Source organism: Eublepharis macularius, chromosome 2, assembly GCF_028583425.1.
Source record: "Eublepharis macularius isolate TG4126 chromosome 2, MPM_Emac_v1.0, whole genome shotgun sequence".
Lineage (NCBI taxonomy): Eukaryota > Metazoa > Chordata > Lepidosauria > Squamata > Eublepharidae > Eublepharis > Eublepharis macularius.
In genome coordinates this window covers 65,442,727-65,469,328 of record NC_072791.1, presented here as the reverse complement: position 1 = coordinate 65,469,328, position 26,602 = coordinate 65,442,727, and the positions used below count along the sequence as shown (strand labels likewise).

Genomic DNA, 26,602 nt, shown 5'->3' with positions numbered 1-26,602 from the left:
AAACACTTTCTGCAAGGTTAGTGTCTATCCATCCTTTTCCTACTCTGCCTGACAGCTCCTCCTTTCCAAAAGCAATGCTTATTAATTTTATAAAGACAGCATTATGGTGTCAAGAATTTAGAAAAAAGTTCCATTAAATATTGACTGTGTAGCTGAGTATTGTGGTGCTAGACAAGGAGCAGCTTTGTGTTTTTGGAGAGCGTGCTTTTCAGACTTCTGTCCAGCAACCTACCTACACCACTATTGTTTGAAAGCTGACAGCTATAGTTTATAATTCTTCGCCTTCAATGCTGAGATTCTCTGCCAGACTCCAGATTCCTTGATCACATTTTGATTTCCACAGTGTAACCCAAGAATCTTCTCTAAAGGAGGCCATTCACTGACTAGCATGTTAAATAAACATTCCGCTTTGCTCAGCTGTGAAAAGGGCACAGATGTTCTCTCCAGTGTAGATGGGAAAAGTTGGCTCAGGGTTGTAGCATGTATAAACAGCAGGACAGCTTGCACCCATGAGAGGTATTGATGTCTCTCCCACTGACTGGAAAAGAACACTCTGGCAGGCTGCTTCCTGATTTAGTCATATGTGAATGTTCAGAGGATTGTTACTGAATTGCTGCCTGCAAACAACAAAAGTAAGGTAGCTATAGTGATGTTTCCGTTAGGAGCTTTACAGTAATTGCGGACTTTCAGGAATAGAAATTAATCCCTATCACTACCCCATTCAAGTTGCACTATTTCCTTTACCCAGACCTTTCCTAAGGAATACTTTCCTTTTACAGCGCCTAACAAAGAAACTGCCACAGTCAAGGCAGAAAGGTATTAAAGCTGATGGTATGTCATTAGTGTTGGCTCAAATGAAATAATAAGGAAACCATCAACACACGCTCAGCTTCCATTAACTCTTTGCTTTTAGCTACATATTTGAACTTCATAATTAATTTGCCTCATTCAAATTACCTTGATCACACACAAGATGAGCTCCTGATTGGCTCCCCTTGAGGCTTCCTTGCAAAGTATTTCATGAGCACAGTGTCATAGTGAGCACAGTAGAGCTTTGGTCAGTCAGTACAGTTTGCCACTTCTTTTGCCCAATACATAAACTTAAATCATCTCATTTATTGGATAAGAGCCAATATCCCCTGGGGTCAAAGTTATTTGGATCAATAAACTGATCAACTTCTATAAAGTATGCAATTCTCTCTTTGTACCTGTGCAGTTGAATATGTCAATTGGATACGTTCTTTAAATGGCTGACATTGGTTAGAATGCATTGCCTACTTTTAGTGTCTGCATAGCCTGTGACATCTATTTGAGAAGTGGTTTACAAAAACTGATTTGCTTGTACACACGGGCAGACACTGAACTTTTAGCTCCCCAATCAAAAATCTCGACCTTTTTTTCTTTATTAAATGACTTTTAAGATCTGCATGTGGTGGCGCAGTCATGCAAATGGGCACAATCCAAACCCATTTCAGTATATCTCAGCAGCTCACATGAGCCAAACTTGGGGGCGCTGCTTATACAAAAGGAGAGCTTGGCCAAGATGCCACGAACGTTTGTGGGGGTTTTTGCAAGAGGGATATGGATTATTAATGGTGCTTAACCAGCAGTTAACAGATACTGTAGACTGAATTATATGCACATTTTTTCACTGCAACATCAATATATAGTGTAGTGGTGAGAATGTTGGACTAGATTCTGCTGTGGCAGCTCACTGGGTGATCTTTCAACCTGATCATCCTTACATGGTAATGAGAATGATATTCCAAGATGGTTTGGGTCCTCATTAGGGAGGAAAGCAAGATATAAATAATATAAATAATCCTCCCCTTTTGTCTTGACAACAATCCTCTCAGGACTGGTACACTGAGAGAGAAGTGGGGGGATGACTACATTTACTGTGAATGGTTGTGAACAGTTTGAAGCCATCCAGCATAGACTCTTAGCGCTGGGACCTTTCTTTAATGCTAGAATGTTAGTTACAGAGTAAACCAAGGTATCCATGGGTTCCTTTCCATTGCAACAGTGCAGGAGTGGAGCAGGTCGTTTTTGCACTCCTTTTAGATCCAGCAAGTCTAAAAGCAGTGTCATTTTGTTCCTCCCACCACAAAATAAACACCCCTAGGAGCCAGTGCGGTAGATGAGTTCGGATTTGAGCCTGCCTAATCTGGGTTCTAATTTGACATTTGCACCAATACATTAAACTGGTTCCTAGGGATGTTCATTTTCCAGTGGGAGGAAGAAAGGAACCAACAGTTTCTGGCTGGTTTATACTGCTTTTAGACCTGTTGGCAGTAAAACAAGTGCAAAAGAATCCTGCTCCACTACAACTCTGTTGTGATGGAGAAGAGCCCTTGTGGCCAGTGGCCCATTTATATACATTAATTTCCCTCATGAACCTAATCCCAATTTATTGACATAAATAAAAATGAGAAGAGTTTGTATTCAGTTGTGCATGCACTGGGGACAACAGGTATGAAACTGCTAACAATCAGCTACAGAATGCATGCCCATCTATTTTTTCCTCTTTATTTTTCTCTCTTAACTTGATGCTTCTCTTCACTCAGCAGTGTGCATTTGCTTCGGTCAAGCAAATGGATGGAGAAAGAAAACCAGCACCGCAGATGCTAGCGCTATCATCCAAGCTCCTAATGAAGCTGTAGAAGAGGAACAAAATTATTAAAAGTTAGGCTTTTATGTCTAAATAGTGATCTCTAGGATCCATTTGTTTTGTATGCATTCAATTATGAATAACGGCAACATTCTTATGGATGCTCTAGCTACATGATAAATGAGGTACAAGCTGGGTTAGGGGTCTCCCAACCCGATGTGCAGTCACATTTGCCATTGGGGGCTCACCTAGCCCCTTCTGGCACTCAGTCTAGCTTTGAGCACTGGCATGGGGCAGCATCTGCCTTCTGTCCCGTGGTCTTCCCTTTCATCTGATGAAAGCTCTTCTGATCAAATATCTTGAACAGTCCCAAACCTAGAATCACTAAAGAGCACTTCAGAATAAAAAAAAATGGCCATGAGCCAAGCTCTGACCTCTGAGGATAGTTGACCCAATTTGGCTCATAGCAACATTCCAGCCACACATTTAAGAACATTAGTCAATTTATGACGAAAACTAATGAAAGGAAATTCAGAGGATTCATTTATTATTTGAACCCAATGAGCCATCCCTCAAAAGCAAAATAGGAATAAAAACTTGAATATAATGCCCCTCATGATACCTAAAAAAAAAATTGTTTTCTCTAGTGGAAAAGGCCATAGAGGCCCTGTTTGCTCTTACTTGTGCTCCACATGTCCTGGGAGCATGTGACTGACGACATGCAGAACCTGAGGAAAGGGCAAACAGCACACACACCCTGTGCTGTTTCTGCTAAGGAAAACTGCAGGAGGAAAGGCACAAGCCCCTCCCCCACAGAGCTCAAAGCCACCCCAAGCGATGGAGTGGTTTGTACACAAAATCCCTCAGTGTGTGTGACTGAGTTGGGTCAGAGAGCCCCCAAACCTGCTTGTGTCACATCTATTATATAGCTAGGTCTCTGAGGACCAAGCTACACATGACGAATGACACTTGAATGGCAAGTGGATTGAGTGGAGGGCAAGTGAACAGGGAGAAATACACTTGCCGTTCAAGTGTCATTCGTCATGTGTAGCTTGGCCCTGAGGCATAGCTGAGTGTGTACAAAACAAAGAGACTGTAAAGAAGATCTCGTCAATGTATCTCTGCTCTAGGAGGGAAAGAGCCTTCTGCTCCCATTAACTGTTGTTCCTCTTTATCTGCACCTCTGTGGTCCTGTAAAAGTTCCTCTAAGGGCCAAGCTACACATGACGAATGACACTTGAACGGCAAGTGGATTGAGTGGAGGGCAAGTGAACAGGGAGAAATACACTTGCTGTTCAAGTGTCATTCGTCACTTGTAGCTTGGCCCTCAGTCTCTAGAACTGAGGGAAAAGAGGGTGTGTATGTATGTGTTATACAGAGCATGATCGGTCTTGACTTCATGTATCTATGATAAAGTCATGACCAATCATGCTCCCTATAATCAAAAAGAGTCCAGTAGCACCTTTAAGACTAACCAATTTTATTGTAGCATAAACTTTCGAAAATCAAGTTCTCTTCGTCAGATGCATGATACAGAGACCAGTCTCTGTATCATGCATTTGACGAAGAGAACTTGATTCTCGAAAGCTTATGCTACAATAAAATTGGTTAGTCTTAAAGGTGCTACTGGACTCTTTTTGATTTTGCTACCACAGACTAACACGGCTAACTCCTCTGCATCTATGCTCCCTATAATATTCATGTATACACCTTTCCCCCTTTAGTTCTGGAAATTTGGAGAGTCTAAGGCCTTATGCCTTGCTTTCTGCCTCAAATGAAGATGGTGAGAGGCAAAGTCTACCTTGTGCTGTTCACCTAGGCCAAGTAGAGAGCAGTCAGGTGGTCTGTCAGTGGGAACTTTGCTTCTCATCAACATCTGAAGACTCTTCCCTGTCAAAACCACCTGAGTAACTCAAGGGAAGGAGGCAACTATACAATCAAGGACAGCATGAAAATTCTCTCTCTTAGAGAAAATATGTCCTACTCCAGGACTTTTCACTTCTGATGCTAAGGACTCTCCGTTCTTCTCCCACCCCCTTATATGCTTACAAAGAACATCTACTGAGAGAGATTAGGCTTTGAGAGAGCGGCAGCCCAGGATCACCTAAGAAGCATAAGGGTATGAGCTTCTTTGGATGTCAAACATCAATGGACAGAATGTAACTCTAACATGAGTCTCCCTGGATTACTTTGAAACTGTCACACTCTCTCTTACCATAACCCACCTTGCAGGGTCATTATAAGGATAAAACAAAGGTACAAAGAAGTATAGCACAATAATTAAAGCATCATGCAATATCTATCTTATCTTAACCTACAGTCAAAATCAGGTTGCTAAAAGTCCTACAGCATTAAATATATAAAACCAAATAAAACACCTTACCATGAGATGAGGCAGCTCCAGCAAGATACTCAGACCCTGCATATTGTGAAAGAAAGAGTAACAAGACAGTCCAATGGTGTCATTTGTTTATGTCTGTATGAGGGGGGCCTAGATGCCATGCACTTGGACAGCCACTGTGGTATAGTGGCTAGAGTGGCAGACTAAGATCTGGGTGACCCAGGTTTGATTTCCCACTCTGACAAACCTACCTCACAGGATTGTAGTGAGGGGGAAAATGGAGGAGAGGAGAATGATATTAGACACTTCGGGTTCCCATTGGGGAGAAAGGTGGAGTATAAATAAAGCAAAATAAAATAAAAATAAACTTTCCTGTATTTTTTAAAGAAAATAATGTTTTCTATTTTCTTTTTTTTAATTGCTCCTGCCATTCCATGTTATTAAATAGATTTTTCTGACACATGAAATGAAGACATCTGTCAAAGGGAGCTTGACTCTCAAAAGCTCACACCCTAGAAATCTTGCAGGTCTTTCAGGTGCTACTGGACTCTAACCTTGTTTATGAAATGAAGACAGTGACGCAGCCTATCGGGAACCTAAAACATCTGCTTACATAAGCCCCATCAGGACTATATTATACACTTGTGGGGGCAGCTGGCATGCTTGTATTTCCTCTTGAGAAAGAAAAGAGCCCTCTCTCCCTTGGCAAGCCAATCTCTGTGGCTGCATTTGTGAACAGAAAAGAGTGTTGCTTAAAAATACACACAAGAAGCCATCACCTATAGTCAAGCCCTGAGACAGGTGGTCAATCTTTTTCTGGGCGATGAGAAAACCTGTTTTCCTAGTGTGCTAGAGCAGTCGCTCATGTAAGCCCGTCTGAAACATAATAGCCTGTGAATGGTCCTCATGAAACATCACCTTCCCCTAGATGTGAGAATCAGCTCCCCTCCCGGCTGCTGGACTGCATGGAGCCCCAGTGTAGAGACTGGCCTCTAGAAGTCCGATCAGGCCCCTACATTTACCCTACCAGCTCATGGTATGTCATCTACAGTGAAAAGAAACACTCCAGTAGCTCTGCTCAGCATTGCACTGCTAGACTGATCAGTCTCTTTTCCTTTAAGTACTCCATTTAGTTGTGTGCTGCTCTGTGTATTAACCAAAGGAGTTGGTCACTCTTAGGTCACCTCACTACTGAGACCTAACCTGCAATTGTATAGCACCATAAAAAAACTTCTTACCTCTCTGGACAACAGGTCCCAAACGCAAAACATAACCTGTCTCAGCAGCAGCAGCTCGGCGACTCTCACCTCCTGAGCAATGCTGCATGAAAAGATTGCAATGGAACAGTGTCAGTATGCCTTCACACTTCCTGAGCTGCTATTTATAACTGTAGATGTCCTCCAAACTCACCGGTCTGCATTGTTCCGTGTGAATGTCACAGAGGCGACACTGGCAGTGGAGATAAACTAAGTTATGGTTCCCAACAAATCTGAATACTTGAAGAGAAAACTTCGCTTCAGAAGCAACTCCATTTTCTGGCACTAAAATAGTTGAATCCCGTGTGTTTGGACAGCTGGAAAATCAATGTGGATTGTTAATGGAGTTACCAATTTTCCAAAAACCAACTCCTGGGCACTCATACTAGCTTTTACTGGCTCTTACTGGCAAAGTGAAACTGATGCATAACAAATCTATTATTACGTCTTTTCTCCTCAGTCTTAACAAGCGCACATACTTGTGCAAGTCAAAAGCAAGCATACAACTATAGCAAGATTGCTTTTTTTTTCCTACAGATTTTGATATATGAGGACATATGCATTGGTAGGATGGGGAAAGGGAGGAAAATGCAAATGAACAGAAGGAACTTATCCCTTTGGCAAATGGGGCAGTCTCCCAATGTCAATAATAAGTTTTAGAAAGGAATATAACTTGGGAAGTCTGATCATCTGACTTGGAAGAAATTGGGTCCAAGGACTTCCTATGCCTTAGGCAACTCCCTGTTTCTTAGGGTCAAGCTACACATGACGAATGACACTTGAACGGCAAGTGTATTTCTCCCTGTTCACTTGCCCTCCACTCAATCCACTTGCCGTTCAAGTGTCATTCGTCATGTGTAGCTTGGCCCTTAGTTTCCCCTCTAATGTGGGGTCAAGCTAAATAAGATGCCAGGCAAGTGTACATTCAGATGTCAAGTGATGCAATTTTACCTGGAATCTGTAGTTTTCAAAGACAGGATCATGTGGGACTGAGCCATGTGGGATCACTGGGGGAGAGGAAGGATTTCCCTCACAGACCTCCACCTTCTCAGCCAGTTGCTTGGCTGGAGCCACCCAGAGTGTAGGGGGAGGGAGGGAGCTGGGTGCACAGCTTGCAGCGGAGGCAGAGGGCTGCAAGGGAATCATTCCTCTCCCCCAGCAACCAGGGAACATTACAGGGAATTTGTTCATCCCTCAGGAGAAAGACACCACTGGAACTGAGGTAATAACCTAGTTAACAGTATAGCCAAAAGCAACTTGATTATAGCTCTGAGCAAGCTCTGTCTTCCAAAATCCATTATAGAAGTGTGTCTGCACCCTGTCCTATTTTTCTTAATTGTGCTGTGGACTAGAATCCACTTTATTCTTCCAAGTACATTGACACATCTTCCTGACCAAGACATTTTGTTGTACCTGTTCTGAATGATGAAATACTTCAGAGAACCAGTAGCGTTTTTTGTGGGTGTTGCATAACAGCTGTCAAGCAGCAAAACAAACCGAGACATGTCCCCACTTGTGACCATGACACCAACATACAGGTTGGCCTCTGTTGACAACACTGCCATGGATCCCTCATAAGGGGAGGTGTAATTCGAATCTCTGTAGAGAGCCATTTTAACCGTAAAGAGTCCCGAGCCACCGACACTGATATTGATTGAGCTGGAAAGAGCAAATACAAGGGATATTTTTAAGAAAGAACCCTAATAACTTACTTCACCTCCAATAGTCTCATGAACACAGCCCAGTCCTATGTTGCCTCAGAATTAAGGTCTACTAAGGGCCAAGCTAGATGTGCAGGTTTTTAAAGAGTTGGGTTTGGGGAAGTTCCTTGCAGCTACACAGCAGCTTCGGGGAATAGCTGTTAACAATAAAGGAAAGCCCAAACTGCCTCAGAATGCCTCCATGGAGGGAGAAGGGCCCCCCCTCCCCTCTCAAACCATTTTCCGATGTCAAAATAGCAGGGGAGGGAGGTTTCTTCCCTGTTTTTATTGCTCCATGTGGAATAATCTGTGCACATGGAGTAGTAAAAATGTGGGGGGGGGATTCCCCCCTGTGCTATTTTGACATGGGGAAACACCTTGAGGGGGGAGGGGGAGCCCCTCCTCCCCCTGCAGAGGCATTCTGAGGCTGTTTGGGTTCTCTTTTATTTTTTAACAGCCATTTAATTTTTGACTGCTGCATAGCTGCGGAAACCCTGAGAAAAAATCTACACATCTAGAGAGAGACCCTAAGCTCAATATGCTCAAAACTACAGATCTAATGGTATCCAGCAATCTCATTAAGGGAAGTTATTATTGTTGTTGTTATTAATTAAATTTATAGTCCTCTCTCCCTGCAAGCAGGCTCAGGGCGGATAACATCACATATAAATACAACCACAGTAAAATCACATTAAAAAACATAAAATTCAGCAACGTATAGCTCAAGGTGGCAGCCTATATTGCTGAACCCAAGCCAATAAATCCCATAAGCATGTCAGTGGAAAAGCGAGGTGAGGGGGGGTTGACAGTCGTTTTCATACAAATCTAGAACATTACAGACTTGTAGCTGATGGCTTATTGTTGCAGTGGTGAAAGACTTCTCACATCTTTTAAGTGAAATAGGAGGTATCCTAGCCTAACAATGGACGTAGGACCCTCTCTGTGTAAGAGACATGCTCCACTACTGAGCCACAGCCTCTCTCGGGTACTCCGTGGCTTGTTAATTCAGATATCATGTGGATACTTTTTTAAGTTGTCTTAAGTGTGGATTGGCATGATGAACAGAGCTTCTGTCTCTGATGGTGGACTTTAAGCAATATGTGGATTTAATTTAATTGGCAAGGATTGCCAGCCTCCTTTCATAGAAACATTTAACACTGACAAGCTGACATTCTGCTTGTCAAACTCCGAAGTTCACTTGACCTTATTTACACGTGAATAGCTCTCCAGGAGTGTAAAATAAACTTCCTTGCATGGAAGGAAGTTGTGACTGTTCATTTTATTTTCCTGCGGCTTTGCAAGGAAGTAAGCAATTTCATGTTTTTTTAAAAAAGCTGGCAGTATATGATGGGACATTGTCCAAGAGGTAGATTTTCAACTGTTAAATTATGAAGGATAATATTCTTTTGACATTGGTTGATGCCTGTGGAAATTGGTAGTGCCTGTAAGGAAAAGCCAACCTTATTTGTAAGTGGTGCAGTCCATCTGGAAACAAAGACAGCAGCAAAACTCCCACCCATTTTAAGTATGCTGAGACATACTCAGGAGCGTCTCATTTAACAATCCCGTTCTATGATCTCAAACAAGACCACACTGCAGGAAATGCCATGGAAAGAGAGAGGAGGATTATTAATTAAATTTTACTTCTAGTGCTAATCAAAACTGAGATTATTTGCTTCCTGCAAGCCAGGGCCTCTTGAGTGGGAGGCTAGCAGTACAAATTCTTAGTCCTCAGATGTCCCCAGGCGCCCGGCAAGGTACCTCCAGAGAAACAGTAACAGAATCTATGCACTGCATCATCCAGAATCCCGCTTGGTGACCAATCAGATTTCTATCACTGGATCACATTTATCTACACTGTAGTCTCAAATCAACCCACCTCATCCACTTCCCTGGTCTTTAATATGCTGTGGATGGATATACAAGAATTGGTCCTGCACATTACTCCTTGTTGTAGTAGTAGCTCTAAATAGAACAGCATCATTAGTTAAGGTGAATAAATAACGGCATACCTTACGATAGGCTGGATGGCTGTGGCAAGGCTGATTTCCATATCCAATGGGTAAGAGCACTGGAAATTAATCTTGACTTCATCTCCTCTAATGACAGTCCCATTTCCCAGATATAGTGTGTTACTATATATAGCATGGGTGCCATTTTTCTGTGCGGGGGGGGGGAGAAAGTAGATCAGCACTTGACTTTAACTGAGTTTTGTTTAAGATTGAGCCAAATATTTATGAATGATATTTTGGCAGATTTTTGCATGTAGTTTCCTGTTTTGTAATTGTAACATTCAGTCAGGCGTAGATCATGCAGCAAACAGGATGAAATCACAACACCTCTGATTTGGCTAATTATGACACCATAAAGTACATTCCGAGGTAACTCAGAGCTAAACTACATGAGACCAATTACACGAGTTTCTGTGAGTGTTTAGGAATATGTGTGCTCCAGCGTGCCAGTGTCAACTTTTCCCCAAGCTGAGCACGTGTCCTGTACCTTCCGTCTGTGCATCTGTCTGTCTACTTCGGTCTATGCATGTAGCTGCATTTGGGAGTGTCCATGGTTGTCATCAATGAGTTGTCATTGCAGAGCGCCAATTTTTGGGTGGCTTCTGCTTCCCTCTCCCCACTTTTTGCCCTTAGATTCGGCTTACTCCCAAACTGTTTTGCTTTTAATCTGACTTGTTTTAAATTCTCTCATTTTCTAGTTGATGACTCTGCCTCCTCCCTGCACCCTCCTTTCCCCTTAACTTGCTCTTCTTCTTCCTCTCCATGCAGCTTCTTCAGGCAGGATGAGGTGGGGAAGAAATATTGCTGCAACACTATTAAGCATCTGAGCAAGAGTTTAGAAACATGCCTGATACATGAACCTGAGAAGGATGGGGTGGGGTGAAACCTGAAAAGCACAGAGTGAATACCAAATTCATTTTTCAGTTTGGCTCAGCAATACAGAGAAAATTCGGTAAAACTGGGTCATTGTTTCCAACGGGAAACACGATTCAGGGCTTTCTGGGGACCTGGGGAGTATTTTAGGACCAAATTTTACCAAATTTGCTGGGAACCTACTCCTAACTGTCCTCTAACAAACCCCGAAATTTCATGCTCAGGGGGTGCAGGCTGCTCAGGGGATGCTGGTTTTTTGGGGGGGCTTCAGTTTGGTTCTGTTGGGCTGTCTGGTGTGGAGATTGTAATTGGGAGTGTGCCTCTGGCTATGAATGTCATGAGCCATGTGTTTCTGCAGTGGGAGTCAGTTTTTCCCCCAAATAGAAACAAATGGAGTGACTGGGGGCACCTTCTTTAGGAGGCCATAAAATGGCTCCCCAAGTCCTATCTCCCTGAAATTTGGGGGGGGGGATATTTAGAGGACCATTAGGAGTAGGTCCACTGCAAATTTGGTAGATTTTGCTTGCAAAATGCCACCTCAGCCCCCTAGATAACTCCCCTAGATAGCTCCCCTGGTTTTCCCCAAAGGCAATAATGTAGATTGGAGGAAGCTGGTGGCACCTTCTTGGGGGGGCATAAATGGCCCCCTGGGTCCGATATTAATGAAACTTGGGGGGTCTTTAGAGGACAGTCAGGAGTATGTCCACTGAAAATTTTGTAGTTTTTTTTTTTTTTTGCAAAATGCCACCCACATCCCCCTGGATAGCCCCCATAGTTTTCCTTATAATGAAGATTGGAGGTGACTGGGGGCAAACAGGTGGGAAGCAGTGATTCTTGCAGACAGCAAGAAATGCTGCTGCTGTGGCTCCCGAGGTTTACCAAATTTTACCTCACTGTGCAGTATAGTGCAGTTCCCACCCCCAACCCATGCCTGGCACCTATCTCTTCCCACGGCACCTGGCTCTGCCACCTCTCCCCCATCTACTTTGCCACTGACAGCCTTGAAGGGCTAGGAGGAAAGTCCTCTGATCCATCGATGGATTCATCTTACACACAGAGGAAAAAAACGAGGAGTCTTTCCTGGGAACAAAGGGGGGTTGGAAAGTGGGGATTCCCAACCCCCCACTTTGCATAGATGCCCCTTTCCTGGCAGGCTGAGCTGCAAGATCCCAGCAGAGGTGTGGAATCCCCGTTTTTTAGGGGGGGGACCTGCCACCAGGAAACAATTCTCCCTCACAGAAAAGTTACAGAGGAAGGTTTGAGCATGTGCAAAGAGAAGGTGCATCATGGAATACCATCCCTGACCTGGGTGGACTGGGGAAGAAACCTGTGCCAGTCTGAACATGGGATTGAGTGCTGTGTGCCTGCAACGTGTGAGTGAATAGAAAAGTAATGGGGAAACATGTGTAAGTGCGATTACGTGCTATATGCATGTAATTCATCTTGTGTAGTTTAGTGCTTCATGAAGCTACCATCTTGTCAATCAGATCTTGCCATGAAGCATTTACAGTCATTGGCACTGTGTTCACATATGGATCTAGAAAATACTTTCTGGTGTGACTTTTGCACTGAACAGAAAACCTACTGTTAACTGTGTTCCACACCAGCCACCTTGAGTGGGAGTCACCACCGAGACCACTGTTGCATTCTTCTGCTCTTCGAAACCAGCACATCTGTCGTCTTTCAAGTACATGACCACATCCTGGAAGCCAAGTTGATTCAGGATGCACTTTTGAAGTGAAACTTTAATTTCATTTGCTCCACACTCTAGTTGTGGCTCCAAGCTAGAAATATCTTAGTAAGAATAATTATGAGGGAATAGGAGATTAGTACTTATATAGTAAAGCAGTTTGCGCTTAGTGTGATAGGGCAGCTAGGGTATGAGGGTAGGACTTGGGAGTCCCTTCCAGCCCATCTCTCACCCCCAATGATCCACTCCTGAACATACATACCAGAATTGTTGAATCCTTGACTGCAGCTGCAACCCCAGACACCATTCACCAGCTGGCACTCCTCATCAACACCACACTGGGCACACGGGCTCTCAGTGTAGTTGGGATCTGGATAATTGCATAAATAAAGTGCAGAGCATACCATGATTTATGAGTATCTGCTACCAAAAGAAAGCCTTCCCCAGAGTAATTGCAGGCCACATACCTGTGCAATAAGTCAAGGAACACACTGGAGTCCCTTCCAATTTGTAAACATAATAACCACCTACGCACGCTTTCACCTGCACAGTTGTAGACCACAGGCAGCAGTTTTCATTCCAATGTGCACAGGCGACACGCGTTACAATTCCAGCATTCTGTATGGGGTGTGATCCATTTAACCACATAGGTGCATCAGTGTTGCACCTATAAATTGGCACACACGATTCTGGCATGCGTTCTCCTCCCAGGCCAACAAACCGATACCACCCTCTTTTATCACTGTCACAATTCGTTCCCTTCCCATAGGAGGTACTTCGCCAAGGCTGATCTAGAACAGTGTAACTCGAGCAAGGATCAGAGCAGACTCGGGAGCCATTTCTCCACATGCATTCTTCAGCAAAGCCTGAGGAGAGACAGAAAGCTTAGTGCTCTTGATATGCCAAGATGCATGAAATGATTTGGCACTGCTCTTGCCTTACCGAGCTGGAGAGTCAGTTTGGTGTAGTGGTTAAGAGCACAGGACTCTAATCTGGAGAACCGGGTTTGATTCCCCACTCCTCCACTTGAAGCCGGCTGGGTGACCTTGGGTCAGTCACAGCTTCTAGGAGCTCTCCCAGCTCCACCCATCTCACAGGGTGTTTGTTGTTGTGGGGACAATAATGATATACTTTGTAAAACCACTCTGAGTGGGTGTTAAGTTGTCCTGAAGGGTAGTAGATAAATTGAATGTTGTTGTTGTTATAGATTAAGGGCAAATACAGATGAATGGAAGATCATGCTTTTGCTCCCTCCCTAAAATGCAAATTGCACACTCATGCAATCTCTATTTGCATCAGGGCCATGTAGGGAAGGGAGAAGGGGGGGGTTACATTTATTTACTTAGAAATTGTATGCTGCATCTGCAGAACCTGCTTGAGGCAACTCACAAAAAAATAATAGAACAATACCAAAAAGCTAATTAAAACAAGTCAAAGCCCATAAAATCAGGTCAGTAAAAACCAGCCAGGGCATAAAAACCACATAAAAACAAACAGATTAGTCGACACAGCTAAAACAAACATAAATTCCCTTAGTTTAAAGCCTGGGTAAATAGAAACGTTTTGTCTTGGGACCCAAAGAAAAGCAGAGTGAATTCCCCTTCCCTAAGCTATTTACAACTCTCTGGACTTTACCATAGAGATCTGTAGAATTTCTAGAGAGTGGTGAGCTGTGACATCACTAATAAGATTTTGCCTGGAAATGATGTAATGGCCTTGCTGCTGCCATTTTCCAGGACTCTGCCCCTGGAAATCTCCATGGGGTTGCCAGTGGCAGCGGTGCACTTGAGTGCAGCAGCAGAGAATTGCCCACCATTGCCTAGCACATGGCAATCCCAGACACTTGTGCATGCTTCTGCCTGAATGGGACGAAAGCTTGAAAGTAAGCAGGGATGGGGAGAGGCTACTATGCTGCACCACCTAACCCTCAGAAGCACCTTTTGGGTAGTTTCACTGGAAAAGGGACGTGGCAGAGATCCCTTTAGTGGATCCAAGCCACTGCACTTTAATTGAACTAAATGATTAGCTTCAAGATATTTAAGAACTGACATTAAATGTGATATTGTCTTAAAGGACTGAAAATTAGTAACATAAAATGGACAATTAATAGACAAAAGTTAGTGTGTGTTTCCCATTGTTATAATGTGTATTTCTAACTAATTCTAGTCCAACTTTCTAACCATTACACCACAGTGGGTTAAACCTTCTTTTTCTTCCCCCTCACAGCCCCAAGACAAATTGAATTACATGAGCCTGCTACTTCCATTTTATTAACAGACAGAGGTACATGGTCTCTATCAAGTCTCTTTGAGCCCTGTGTCAGGGCAGACATCCATCTATTTTGTTGCTACTATTCTTGATTGGCAGTGATGCTCCAAGACTGAAGCAAAGGGTCTTTTCCAGCCCCTGCTACTGATACCCTTTAACTGCAGAAGTTAAGGACTGAACCTTAGAAGGATTTCCAGAAACTTCTATTACTATTGCTCCTCCTGATCTCCAACTTCACCATGTAGCAATTTTTTTTTGCCTGGTAGGTTGATCAGAAACGGAGTCCCAGCCAACTGAGGGTGCCCCCCTCCAGAAAATATCACTGTGTTCCAGAAAAGCTGGGACACAGGAATATTTCCAATGGGAGATGGCTTCTGATTCTCTCTTCATCTGATTCTCCCTTTTATTGTGCTTTGGCAAAATGAGTCGAAGATCGGTAGCAGACTCACTGATGATCCCTCCTGCCCAGCTGCTTGAGTTCTTTGGCAGGAGCTGGCCATATCCCTAATTGGCTCACAGTGTGATCATATCAGACACAATATGTTCGGATGGAGCTATGCATCAGTGATAGAGGATCTGCCCGGCATACAGAAGATCCTAGGTTCTGTCCCTATCTCCAGCTTAAAGAATCCAGTAGCAGGTGACGGGAAAGACTTCTGTCTGACACCCAGGCAGTCACTGTCAGTCTGAGAGCCAAGCTACAAGTGATGCCTTACACAGGTTGGACACTTGTCAGCTTCACTCAAGTTTTGATGGGAAATGTAGGTGTCCTGGTTTTATAGCTTGGCTCTCCATTACAGCTGTACCTACATTTCCCATCAAAACTTGAGGGAAGCTGACAAGTGTCCAACCTGTGTCAGGCGTCACTTGTAGCTTGGCTCTCAGAGGCCTTGATCGACTCATGGTCTAACATAGTATAAGGCAACTTCATTTGCTCACATTTAGCTGCCTAATAGGTTTGCTGCAAAGTTTGCACCCCACCAGCAAAAAACAAGCAGACTGGATTACCAAGGGCTGATTTGAATCTTGGTATCTGGACTGTTTACTAGATTTACTAATGAAAATGGAAAAACTGCAAGTGGAGAACTTAAGTCTATGTGTATTTGTGAGCTGTTGGGGGCCTATGCTTTGGTATACATTACTTCTATAGCATGATAAATAACTTATTTTAACAGATTCTGGTTAACTTATTTTAACAGAAGCTGGTTAAAGTAGAAAACTAGTTCTGTACCTGGCATCCCCGTGACTTGCTGTGCAAAGGCGCACCACTTAAAACCAAGTAAGAGCAAGAACAGATAACAGCTATGCTCCATATTTATCAATAAAAAGGGGGCACCGTCCTGTAGCAAAAACAAGAACAAAAATAATTTGGACCTGCAGAAACATGAAGAGTGGATTTTATAGCCTTAGAATTATTCCAATAAATCTTCTAAACCTCTAACTACTATTAGTACCGTCAATTTTTCTGTCAGATTCCCAGTGCATATATGTCATTTTTCACATTTTCCATTCCTGTACACAGTGAGCATTTAGATCCTGATTCTTCTCCTTGCTATTTTTTCCTATGCTAATTTTGTATATCCATTTTATGGTATTTGCATAGCACCTTTAAAATATTTAAACATTATATGCCATTTATACACACATTACATCAATTTTAATATCAAATGTCATTACTTTGATTGAAAAGACAACTGTAATTTTGACCCAAGTATCAGGCAGCCATAAAAGAAACTCCAAAGTTCTCATCAAGCCACAGAACATTAGTTTGTTCACGTAGATTTCCCCCTGTAAAATGCATTAATTTTTCAACATTATTTGTGCATTAACAAATCAGCATTATACACTACAAGTTGGGGGTTTGTAAGAAAATGCAGAAAAGGAGAATAAATTGGAAACATCACTTCCAAATCTCTTCTTCCAGGTTTCTATAGGTTCTCAAAGCAAATTAGCCTGCTCGAATCAAGACCCCCCCCTCACTTTCCTCAGTTACTGTCAACATTCCGTACCTCCTGGAACATGCTCAGTCCTGGGGTGAGGGGATGTTTCCTACCCCATTTGGTTAATTTACAATCTTATTTATTTTTTATTTATTTAACTTATAATATACCACTTCTCCACCTTACTTAGTGCTTGAGGTATATTAATATAAATACAAACATTAAAATCAGTAATACAATATTAAAATAGGAATATAAACATTAAAAACCAATAATATAGTAGAATACAGACATTAAAAACCCTACATCTAAAAGAACAATGCCATCACTAAATTCTATTCATGCCCATTGTCTATAATAAATAAATCAAATATCTGAATCAGCCTCCAAATGCCAGACAAAACACCAAATTCCAGACGGAGCGAGTCTCTTCTGTTAATGCATTCCAGAGAGAGGGAGCCACAACTGTAAAAGCCCTCCCTCTGATTGAAGAGATTTGAATGGCCCTCGGGCCAGGAACCAAGTTACGGACCATAGGGCATGCGAGGGTGGGGGGAGTTATACCCATTTTTCTGCACAGCTGGGCCGTCCCCTGAATATGTCGAGAGAGTTCTATTTAGTCTGCAGGCAGTCTGGTTTTTCTGCTTTTCTTATAGGCATGTGGGTAAGACACTTCACTATTACATATAGGGATTAACGTATTGTATTAATAAATATGTATAAATATCATATAAAACCTGTATCATAAAATGAACCTAAAAAACAGAGGAAAATGAAGGATCAAAATGATTGACAAATCAATTAGAACATAAAAATAAATAGAGAAAAGCTGTTCACCTCTAATTTGAAATCAGGTGTCCCTGATCCTAGTCTGAAATCACTATACCCACCTCTGCTCGTGTACAGCAGCAGCCTTTGGAGGTAAACTTCTGTTTAATTTATCACTGTTTTCCAAAATTTAAAATAAGTAATATAACATGCTAGGAAAAATCAATTGTTGTTAACTTACTATTTTAAAGCTTATGTCAACATTTCATAGATATAAGGAAATACCATTAGGTTCCATTAAGAATATAGTTGCATGATTGAGATAAGCAATTGTATAATGCCTCAAGTACTGAATGCAACAGATCTACTCTCACATCTTGGCCAATTTCCAACACTAATTGCCAAATCTTAATTTCCATTACTTGTTGACCATCAAATGATAAATACCATTGAAAATTGTTGGTCAAATGTTCGTTACTATGGCAAAAGACATCACAGGCCATGCTGAACATGGTTGGGTGGTAGCAAATATTGACCGTTTAACTACTTATTCAGTCCACCAAAGAGACTTTTTAAAAAACTCAAGGGCAGAAATTAATTTTGGCTCTAATTAATGCTGTGCTCATGTAGGTCTAGGAAGAGCTTTGGGTCATGCTTCTTAATATGCCACCATAGCCATGAACTGGCCATTTCTTGCATTTATGTCTTGTACCTCAAAATAGGATTGGGGTAGCACTGGTCACTCTGTACTACCATCTCAAAAGGATTGAGCCCGTTGCCTTTTATCTATTATGGCAAATAATTATCAGCTTCTCTTGTGTCTTCCATGCATGGTTACTAGTAGCACCTGCATATGACAGGACAGGTGCCTTATAGACATATGATCCTGGCCTCGTCTATGAATCGTTGCTGTGTTTAAACAGCAGAGCCCATTCCCTGCATGAACCCTCCCCCCTCCCCATCTCAGTTCAATTCCACATAAAGGACCTCTGGGAGCAGAGGCTAAGAAAGACTTCATTCTGAGCGAGACTCTGGGAGAACTTGTCTAAATGGACAGTGCTGAGTTAGGTGGACCAAGCGTCTGACGCAGGGTAACACAGCTTCGTAGGATCACATCATATAAATTACTTCTACTCACCCTAAGCTGGAAAGATGAGAAGAAAATCTGAGACCTAGGATTCATTTCCCCTTTATATAGATGTCTTAAGGAAGTTATTCGGAGGGTGTTTAATCAGCTTTATTTGTATTTCAGTAAAGGGGAAACTAATGTTTCGGATGAATGGGTGTACCTCGTTTTTCCTGGTTTTCTAGTTATTTGAAGTTGCCAAGACCACAAACACAAACATTTGAAAACACTTTGGGAATGGTGTGAGATGACTGAGGCAAACAGGGTTCACATCCTGCATTGTGCCCTGCACCTCCCCAGTTCACCTTGGGTCAGTTGCTCACTCTTTCACAGTCTAACCTACCTCAGAGGGCTGTTGGGAAGGGAGGGTCATTCACATGTGAGCAGGGCAGGATAAAATATGAAATAGACTGATAAGAGCGACACCACATTTGGCATGGCAGTTATTTGAAAATAAAAGACAAAACGAAATTTAAACTCCCCTTCAATCTTTATTTCCACTTGAAATATGAATGTGATTCAAATGCCATTTCTTTCCATGCATTTTTTTCTGGTGCCTTGCTGCCTGGTTCAGAGTATTTAAAATAATCAGGAGAGATGAAACCTTCAGGAAAGCTTATTAAACCCTGAGTAAAAGAGATTCTGCAATGAGTTCTAGACGTAAGTTTTTGTTTCTACCAATCACAATACTGGCTTCATAGCTTGGGGAAGGGTTTGTAAGAACTAGCAATAATTGTCCACTCCATTTTGCTTCCTATCTAAGATTCACTGTGCATCCCTTGTCTAACGGGGTTTGGTTCTAACACTGAAGGGCTTTTTCTATAGCAATTCTATCATTGTGAAACGGGCTGTCCAGTGAAGTGAAGACTGTATCATTTCTGTTGCAATTCAGGGGAAAATTACAAAGCTGAGTTATTTAGGACGGACTTTCATTATATGGGTTTGCATGAGGCCCTCAAATCTATGATTTTTGACTATTTAGTATGGTACTGTTAATCTTATTTGTAAACCACTTACAGCTTCTAGGAAGAGAAATCTATTTATGTTTATTCAGATATCTATATCCTGCTTTTCTCCCCAATGTGACCCAAAGCTGCTTACAGCACCATTCTCCTCACCTCCATTTTGTCTTTACTACAACTACCCTGTGAGGTAGGCCAGTAACTGGTCCAGGGTCACCCAGGGAGCTTCCATGGCACAGGAGGCTTTCAACCTGGGTCTCCTAGTTCCTAGCCCAACATGACATGAGCTGCAGAAACATCTTTAATAAACAAGCAAATAAGTATTCTACTTATTAAAGTGGGACAGGTATTTGAACCAAAAGAAGCAATGTTATTAGTTATAAAAGCACAAAAGAATATACAATTACAACTAGAAATTGCTCTCCATTAGCAGGTACAGAAACACATTCAGGAAACAGGATGGCTGCTCATCCTTCCCATCAGATGGAAACGAGACCTAGACCTCATCCAGTCAGACCCAGGTAAAGCTCCGTAGGCAGAACTGATAAGAACAAGCTGAGACAAAAGAGTATTTTTTTATTTACCTAGGTGAAACGCTGTCTTCTCTGGATACATTTCATCATATGGCCTGGTTGTCTCTCACTTATTTCCCTGGTTCTGTGGAAATATTTGCTATGCTATCTCCTTCCAAGTCCCTCTGGCCACAGGCCCTACCCCACTCTTACAGTGCAATCCTAAGGAGAGTTACTCCAGTCTAAGCTCATTGAAGTCAATGGGCTTAGACGGGAGTAACTCTCCTTAGGATTGCACTGTTAGTGTTGTCAGCCTCCAGGTGGTGGCCGGATATCTCCTGGAATTACAACTTATCTACTGATAAGTGAGATTAGTTCCCCTGGAGGAAATGGCTGCTTTGGAGGGCAGACTCTATGGCATTATTCCCTCCCTCACCTCCCCAAACTCCACCCTCCCCAGGCTCCACCCCCCAAATTTCCAGGAAATTCCAAACCCGAAGCTGGCAACTCTATGAGTTGCCCCTGCTATTGGGCTGCATACAGCCCAGTCACAGGGTAAATCCAAGTCATTGTTACCACCATGTCAATTAAATAGATTTTGGGTTTCCAGGACAAGAGGAAGGCCTAGAAGGGTGCAATAGGATTCTTTTACAAACAAGTTTATTTTGAGCAAGGTATTAAGACTCCCCCCAAGCCTGAACAAGGGCAGTGGTTCTCAAACTCTCATATGACTTCCTCCCCTCCCCAACATAAAACAAAGGAACCGCACATCATTTAACTGAACATTCAGCATTCAGGTCTATGCTGGAAAAGCTGTGGTACCACAGCTAATTTTTTGCACTGCTGGCGGATATATCAGAAAAGTAGCTTATTTTGGGACAAGATGTAGAATTAATGACACAATACAAAGTCTCCTATGAAGTCTTAATTGTCTTACTACAAAACTTTGATACACAAAACCTATCCTAAAAAGGGAACTGATTCCCATATTGATATTGGCAGCAAAATTTCAATTGCCTCATACTGGAAAAAACCTAATATGCCTCCTGTTGAGCAGCAGTATTGAGAAGATGTGGAACCTCTTAATCTTAGATATTTTTGCAACTTTAAGTGGTAAATAGCTTATCTTACTCTACTAATTTTCTAAATAGATGGCTGTCTTATAAATATGTGAAGAGAGGTGCACCATGAAGCAGACCATGCTCATAAAACTATCATATGATATGCATTTAAGTGTATCTAAATGAATATGATATGTGGTATGATGTCTGGAACAAGTATCAATGTGTACTAGTCCTACTCCTGGGACCTCTCTTGATCATATTAGTATGTTTAACCTATTACTGTTGTATTTTTTCTTTCTTCTACTGCTGATACAGTATAAACTTAAAGAGTTATTTAAAAAATGAACAAGCTTCTTATTTTTCATGTGCAATAGTTATATAGTATTTCTGAGGAACAGGCTGTATTTCATGACCATTTTGCACATTCTGCAGAGGCAAATCCAAATTTGCCATTAAGCCTCTCACAGCTGCTTTTGTGCCTCCTCTTCCTCCACCTCCTGGCCTTGCAGCCCACCTCTGAGAGGCCTGCAACCGGCCTTTGGATCCTGCTTTAGGGACACCCCCAGTCTCCCTTCCCTAAACATGTAGGAGCAGCACAGGTGGATGGCCAGGCCCATGGGGAAAAGCTCTTGACCTTGCAGAATCACCTGCTCTTTTTCTTAAAAGTTTGTTGGCATACCACAAAGGGGGAAGAGAATTTAAAGAGGCAGCTCAAAAGGAAACCAAATGTTTAAATAACTTGTTTGTGCACACTGGTCTAAAACTTCACACTCACACTTCCTGGTTATTATTAACTTCATTATATTATTTTAATAACACCATAAATACCAGGAACATTCTATAGTAAAATTAATGAAAGATGGTGACTGGCTCAAGGGCAACCAGCAAGTTTCACGGCTGAGTGGAGATTTGGACTTAGGTCTCATTAAGTCACTTGCCCCCATCTCAAAGAGTCCTTCCAAATGCTTGGCTGTCATTGTGTTGAAGGGCAGCCCCATAGCAAAATGTTTGAGGAGTGGGGAAACAGTTTCAAGCAGATAAACTCAGCCCTGACAGAAGTATGACAATGTCTGATTTCCAGGCACTGGGATAGGTTTGCATTAGAGATATGAAACGTTTCTTAATTTGACATATCCTAATATCTATTTAAAACAATAATTAAGAAAGGGCATGACCTGTATTTCAGGTAGCAGGCTTAAATCAAGTTCATTTTTTAAAAATAAAACAACAGTAAGATCTATGTGGAGTTACTCTAGTCTAAACCCATTGACTTCAAAACGCTTAGACTCCACATAGGATTGCAGTATAAAAGCCTGGCTTTTTTTGCACCATATTTCACAACATTCAAGGGAAAGGGCTTTTGCCCAAACCACTTTCTCGACGATGCCTCCAAAAGAGAAGCCAGTGGGATTTAAGGATGCCAGTTAGCAAACAAGGCTGCTACTGTCAAAAAAGAAGAAGCAGCAGAAGCAGAAGCGTTGTTAACTTGCTTCTCTGTTGACTGGACTATGTCTGAACCCTGGTTAACTAATTTGCACAGATCAGTCTTTAAACAAAGCAATCTGATAGCAGCCTTGGGATACTGGATGGATATGAAAGCGTCAATTCAGCAGCACGAGGAAACAAACAAAGGCTGAGCTGTACATTAAGAAGTGCCACTTAAGTCAAGCAGTTCATCCAAGCTCTTGCATCAGCGCCTCTTGAGAACTGATTGTTTCCCCAGTGATTGCTTCAGATTCTTTGCATGTCTCTCCTCACCTCTGGGTGGGAATGTGGCTTGTGGTAGAGCACAGGCTTTTGGGTACAGAAGGGCTCAAAGTTCAATCTCCCAAAATCAGGAAAGGCCTTTCTCTGCAGGAGAGCTGCTACCAATCGAAGCAGACAATCCAGAGCAAGATGGACAAATGGTCTGACTCGGTGATAAAAGCAAGCTCGTCTATGGGAAGTAGATAAACATTCCAGAAGATTAACAGGCTAGTGCTGCAGGGAGGGTGGACGGTTCAACTGGTAAGAGCCAGGCAACAACCTGTGACACTGTAATGGCTACGCTAGACAATATACATGGCTGGAGCTGGGTCCCCTGATCTGACTCACAGTACATGTAACATCTGGGAACTCTCATTCCCAAGTGCTGCAGGGCCTGATTTTGCTCATGAGCATGGCACGGTGGGAGGATGGGTGTCAGTCTTCCCTCCCATGCTGTTTTGCCAAACTGCATTGGTCATAGGGCGGCCCTGTGTGCCCTGCTGTGGGGCTCTATGTGTACTGAATGTCTGCTACAGGTCCTGTCACTCTGCCTTGCTGATGAGGCGTGAGTGGTGATGCAGTTTCAGGAGACTTTGTAAAAACCGGTACATGAAAACAAACCACCATTCCTCAAATGGAAGCCCTCATGTTACAAATTAAAACATTTATTTTTTGGAAAAACTCTTCAGTGGGTTAAAACGAGGCCCAAATTGGGATGGTGCACTCACTGCTCCCCCCTCCCTCATGTAAGCCCTCATGTTATGTAATCATTAAAATGACAAACACTTGGGTTGATCAATATTTGAGTTACACCAACAAGACTGGCTGATCTGGGCAGTTTATGGATTAAGTCCAAAGAGAATAACATTCTGAATGATCCTTTTCAACAGGACAAAACTTTTCCCAAGATTCATGTCTGTTAACAACAATGAAGCACTGTTAAAATAAGTTCTTTTTGTTAAAAAAAGTTTGTGTTGATTTCCAGCAATTTCTGCAGAGCCCCACTAGGCTGTTTTTGAGGTTCCAGCCTCTTTCTCTGGCCAAGTAGGGCAAGCTGGCACATGGTGATCAGGACTTGGGAGCGTCACCCCCCCCCCCCACCCCGAAAGGTGTCAGTATTCAATACTGGTGAGTACCATTACAAAAAAAAAAGCACTGATTAAAAGGAATCTGAAAAGCAGCTAAGAATCTGTGTACTGTCTGTTGCTGTGAGTATGGTCCTCCTAGGTACTTTCTGCATCATTTAACATATGGTTAATTGCTTATGCTTTGTTTCAGCTATGTATCAGATTTCTGCTTTTCAAATTTCTGCAACCTAAAACCAATTGCATTGTTTATTGAATGTACCAGCTGATGATCGTATCGACTTACACTGTGTAATCCACCTTGAGTCTCATTGAGAAAGGCAGACTATAAAGAACATAAATAAATACATAAATAAAATTTTCCCTGATGACTTCTGCTTTGCATGCAGCGGTGCTGTTATGCTCTGCTCTGCTCAGGGCCCAAATATCATCTCTCTTGCCTAGCACAACCTTGTACCTAGCCCATCCAACTATGCAGTCTTGTAAGTCAGGAGAAAACTGTCTATTTCTGAAGTTATCAATAGACCACATTATGGCAATTTTATTTGTCCATCCATCCAATAGGTAGGATTGCCCTGGAGAATCCTGTTGGAATAAGTGACTCAGCACACTTTGGACACTAGGGTGGTGGTGATAGTGCATGCCTCTCTCTGTGTGCATGTGTTATTTTCCTGATTAGCAAGCTGCTTCTCTTTGTCCAAGGTGGGAACACCTCCTGATTATTCCTCTCTTCCTGTCTCCATTGAGTGTGTTTCTCTCTCATGCCTTGTGTTCTCCAAAGGGCGAGGTTGCATCTAGAGCTCTCTCCCCTGCAATGGGGAATTTCCCTTTTATGCCCAAGCAGCCACTATGGGACTGTGGTACAGGGAAAGTAAACCTTTAGACTAGGATTCTTTCTTCTACTAGAAAAATGATGTGAATGGAATCTACCTTAATAAACTTAAGTTCTGTCTTACAGTTAATTAATTGCCTGAAGAATTAATTACTGCATGTTGGAAAAATGCTTCTGACTAGGTAACTCTGCTAGCAAACTACATAGAACTGTTTCTAATATCCTGTTTCTAATAAAAATCTACAGCCATTTTGATTTGAGTCAAGTGAAATATGTACAGGTAAACTATAACACTTCTGTAGGGCTAACTTCAATTTGAAACAACAGGGCTATTCCTACAATGTATTCATGGTAGAGATTTCAAGTCAATGTCTAGCATGTATTCAGCATTTACCTGATTCCTCAAGTATGCAAAGTGTTTTACCATCCATTTTATTTATCTGCACATACTTATTAGGTAAGTGACCTTTCCAGAGCTCACAGATGGAGAAATGAGGCAATGTGTGGAGATACCATTGTACAGCAATTTGGTGAGTTCTTCTGACTACAGAACTGGGAAGGCAATACATACAACCCTGATTAAGAGTTTACAAAGATGAAAAAATTACAAAAGTGAGCATCACATTTGGACAAGTATCCAACTGCACATGATGGTGTTGTGTAAAAAAACTGACCTGCTTGGCCTAAAAAGAGTTAGACCTGCTGGCAAGAGTCTGGATACATTATGGGCGTAAGAATTGTTAGTGTGAGAATGACACCATGGTTTTGCAGCCCATGTGTTGTTACTGAAGCTTTCAAGGTAAGGGGGAAGAGATGGCCAAAGCAACCCGCTAATCAAGCGTATATGATGCAGCTGCAGTTCTCATGGGAAGGTGGTATATGCTCATAGCAGTGTAGTGTGGCTGATGTAGCTCCGGACTGGCAATCCCATGTGTGATTGCCAAGCTGTAATTGGCTAATGAGATTGCCTGTGGTTGATAGACAAAGGGGTTTAAAATGGAAGTTAGTCATGGGTTTTACTCATGGCTTTTCCTTTAGCCTTTATGGGTCCTTTTTGAGGCTTTTATGGATTACAGCTTGATTTGATGCCTTAGATTCTGGAACTGGATCCCAAGAATACTGTGCTATACCTAAAAGTTACCATCATGGCTTAGAATGGCAAAAGACTCTGTTGGTATGTAGTGTCGGTTTTAGTTAACTTACCTATCCTTTTGCACACTTTCTAAAATATAACTTCGTATGCACAACTTTAATAAACAAAAATATTCTTAACTGTGTGATGATTCCTTGGCCCTTGGCTTCAACCTAAACCTAGGGTTCCCAGGTGCCCACTGGTGGTGGGCAAACTCCTGGGGGTTTGCCATGTTGTCTGCAACCTGCCAGTGGTCAACAGGAGGTAGCAAGCTCCCAGGAGTTGCCTGCCACTGGCAGGCATCTCAGGAATGCGCATCGCATGTGCGTTTCCAACAAGCACGGTGACATGACTCCTAGAAGTGACATCGTCACGTTGGCTGCAGGAGTGTTCCTGCACTTCGTTTGGGGCTGAATTGGCCCCACATGGAGTGTAGGGGCAATGGGGTCACTTCTAGCGGTGATGTCATTGCACAGGCACCAGAGTACACACACGTGAAGAGGACCGCACTGCCAGCATGAGGTAAGTGCCAGGTCATCCCCCCCTCCCCAACTGGAGGGTATAGGAACCTGGCAACCTTAACTAAACTAGTGCCCAGCCCAGTTTGGCCCAGATATTTGTAACTTGTTGTGGAAGGCGCAACCCAGCTGACTCTCAGGTAATATCTAGTAAGGTCAGAGGCTT

At 42.5% G+C, this 26,602-nt stretch overlaps 1 protein-coding gene across 1 annotated transcript; it reads right to left on the bottom strand.

The window, feature by feature from the left end:
* Positions 1 to 2,532: 2,532 nt before the first annotated feature.
* Positions 2,533 to 18,606, bottom strand: LOC129324705 (uromodulin-like). The gene is made up of 11 exons (XM_054972079.1): positions 18,598 to 18,606; positions 15,983 to 16,091; positions 12,951 to 13,349; positions 12,746 to 12,853; positions 12,379 to 12,587; positions 9,921 to 10,069; positions 7,622 to 7,867; positions 6,363 to 6,525; positions 6,191 to 6,272; positions 4,995 to 5,030; positions 2,533 to 2,657 (listed from the first exon to the last, which is right to left on the bottom strand). Exons 2-11 carry the CDS (start codon positions 16,062 to 16,064, stop codon positions 2,587 to 2,589), a joined length of 1,545 nt encoding a protein of 514 aa, XP_054828054.1. The 5' UTR covers positions 16,065 to 16,091; positions 18,598 to 18,606; the 3' UTR covers positions 2,533 to 2,586.
* Positions 18,607 to 26,602: the final 7,996 nt, after the last annotated feature.

Coding starts and splice junctions, on each gene's coding strand:
- LOC129324705 (XM_054972079.1), bottom strand. CDS start 16,064: ATGGAGCATAGCTGTTATCTGTTCTTGCTCTTACTTGGTTTTAAGTGG. Junction 6,526..7,621: donor TATTTCATCATTCAGAACAG/GTACAACAAAAT, acceptor TTGATTTTCCAG/CTGTCCAAACACACGGGATT. Junction 6,273..6,362: donor ACACGGAACAATGCAGACCG/GTGAGTTTGGAG, acceptor CTTTTCATGCAG/CATTGCTCAGGAGGTGAGAG.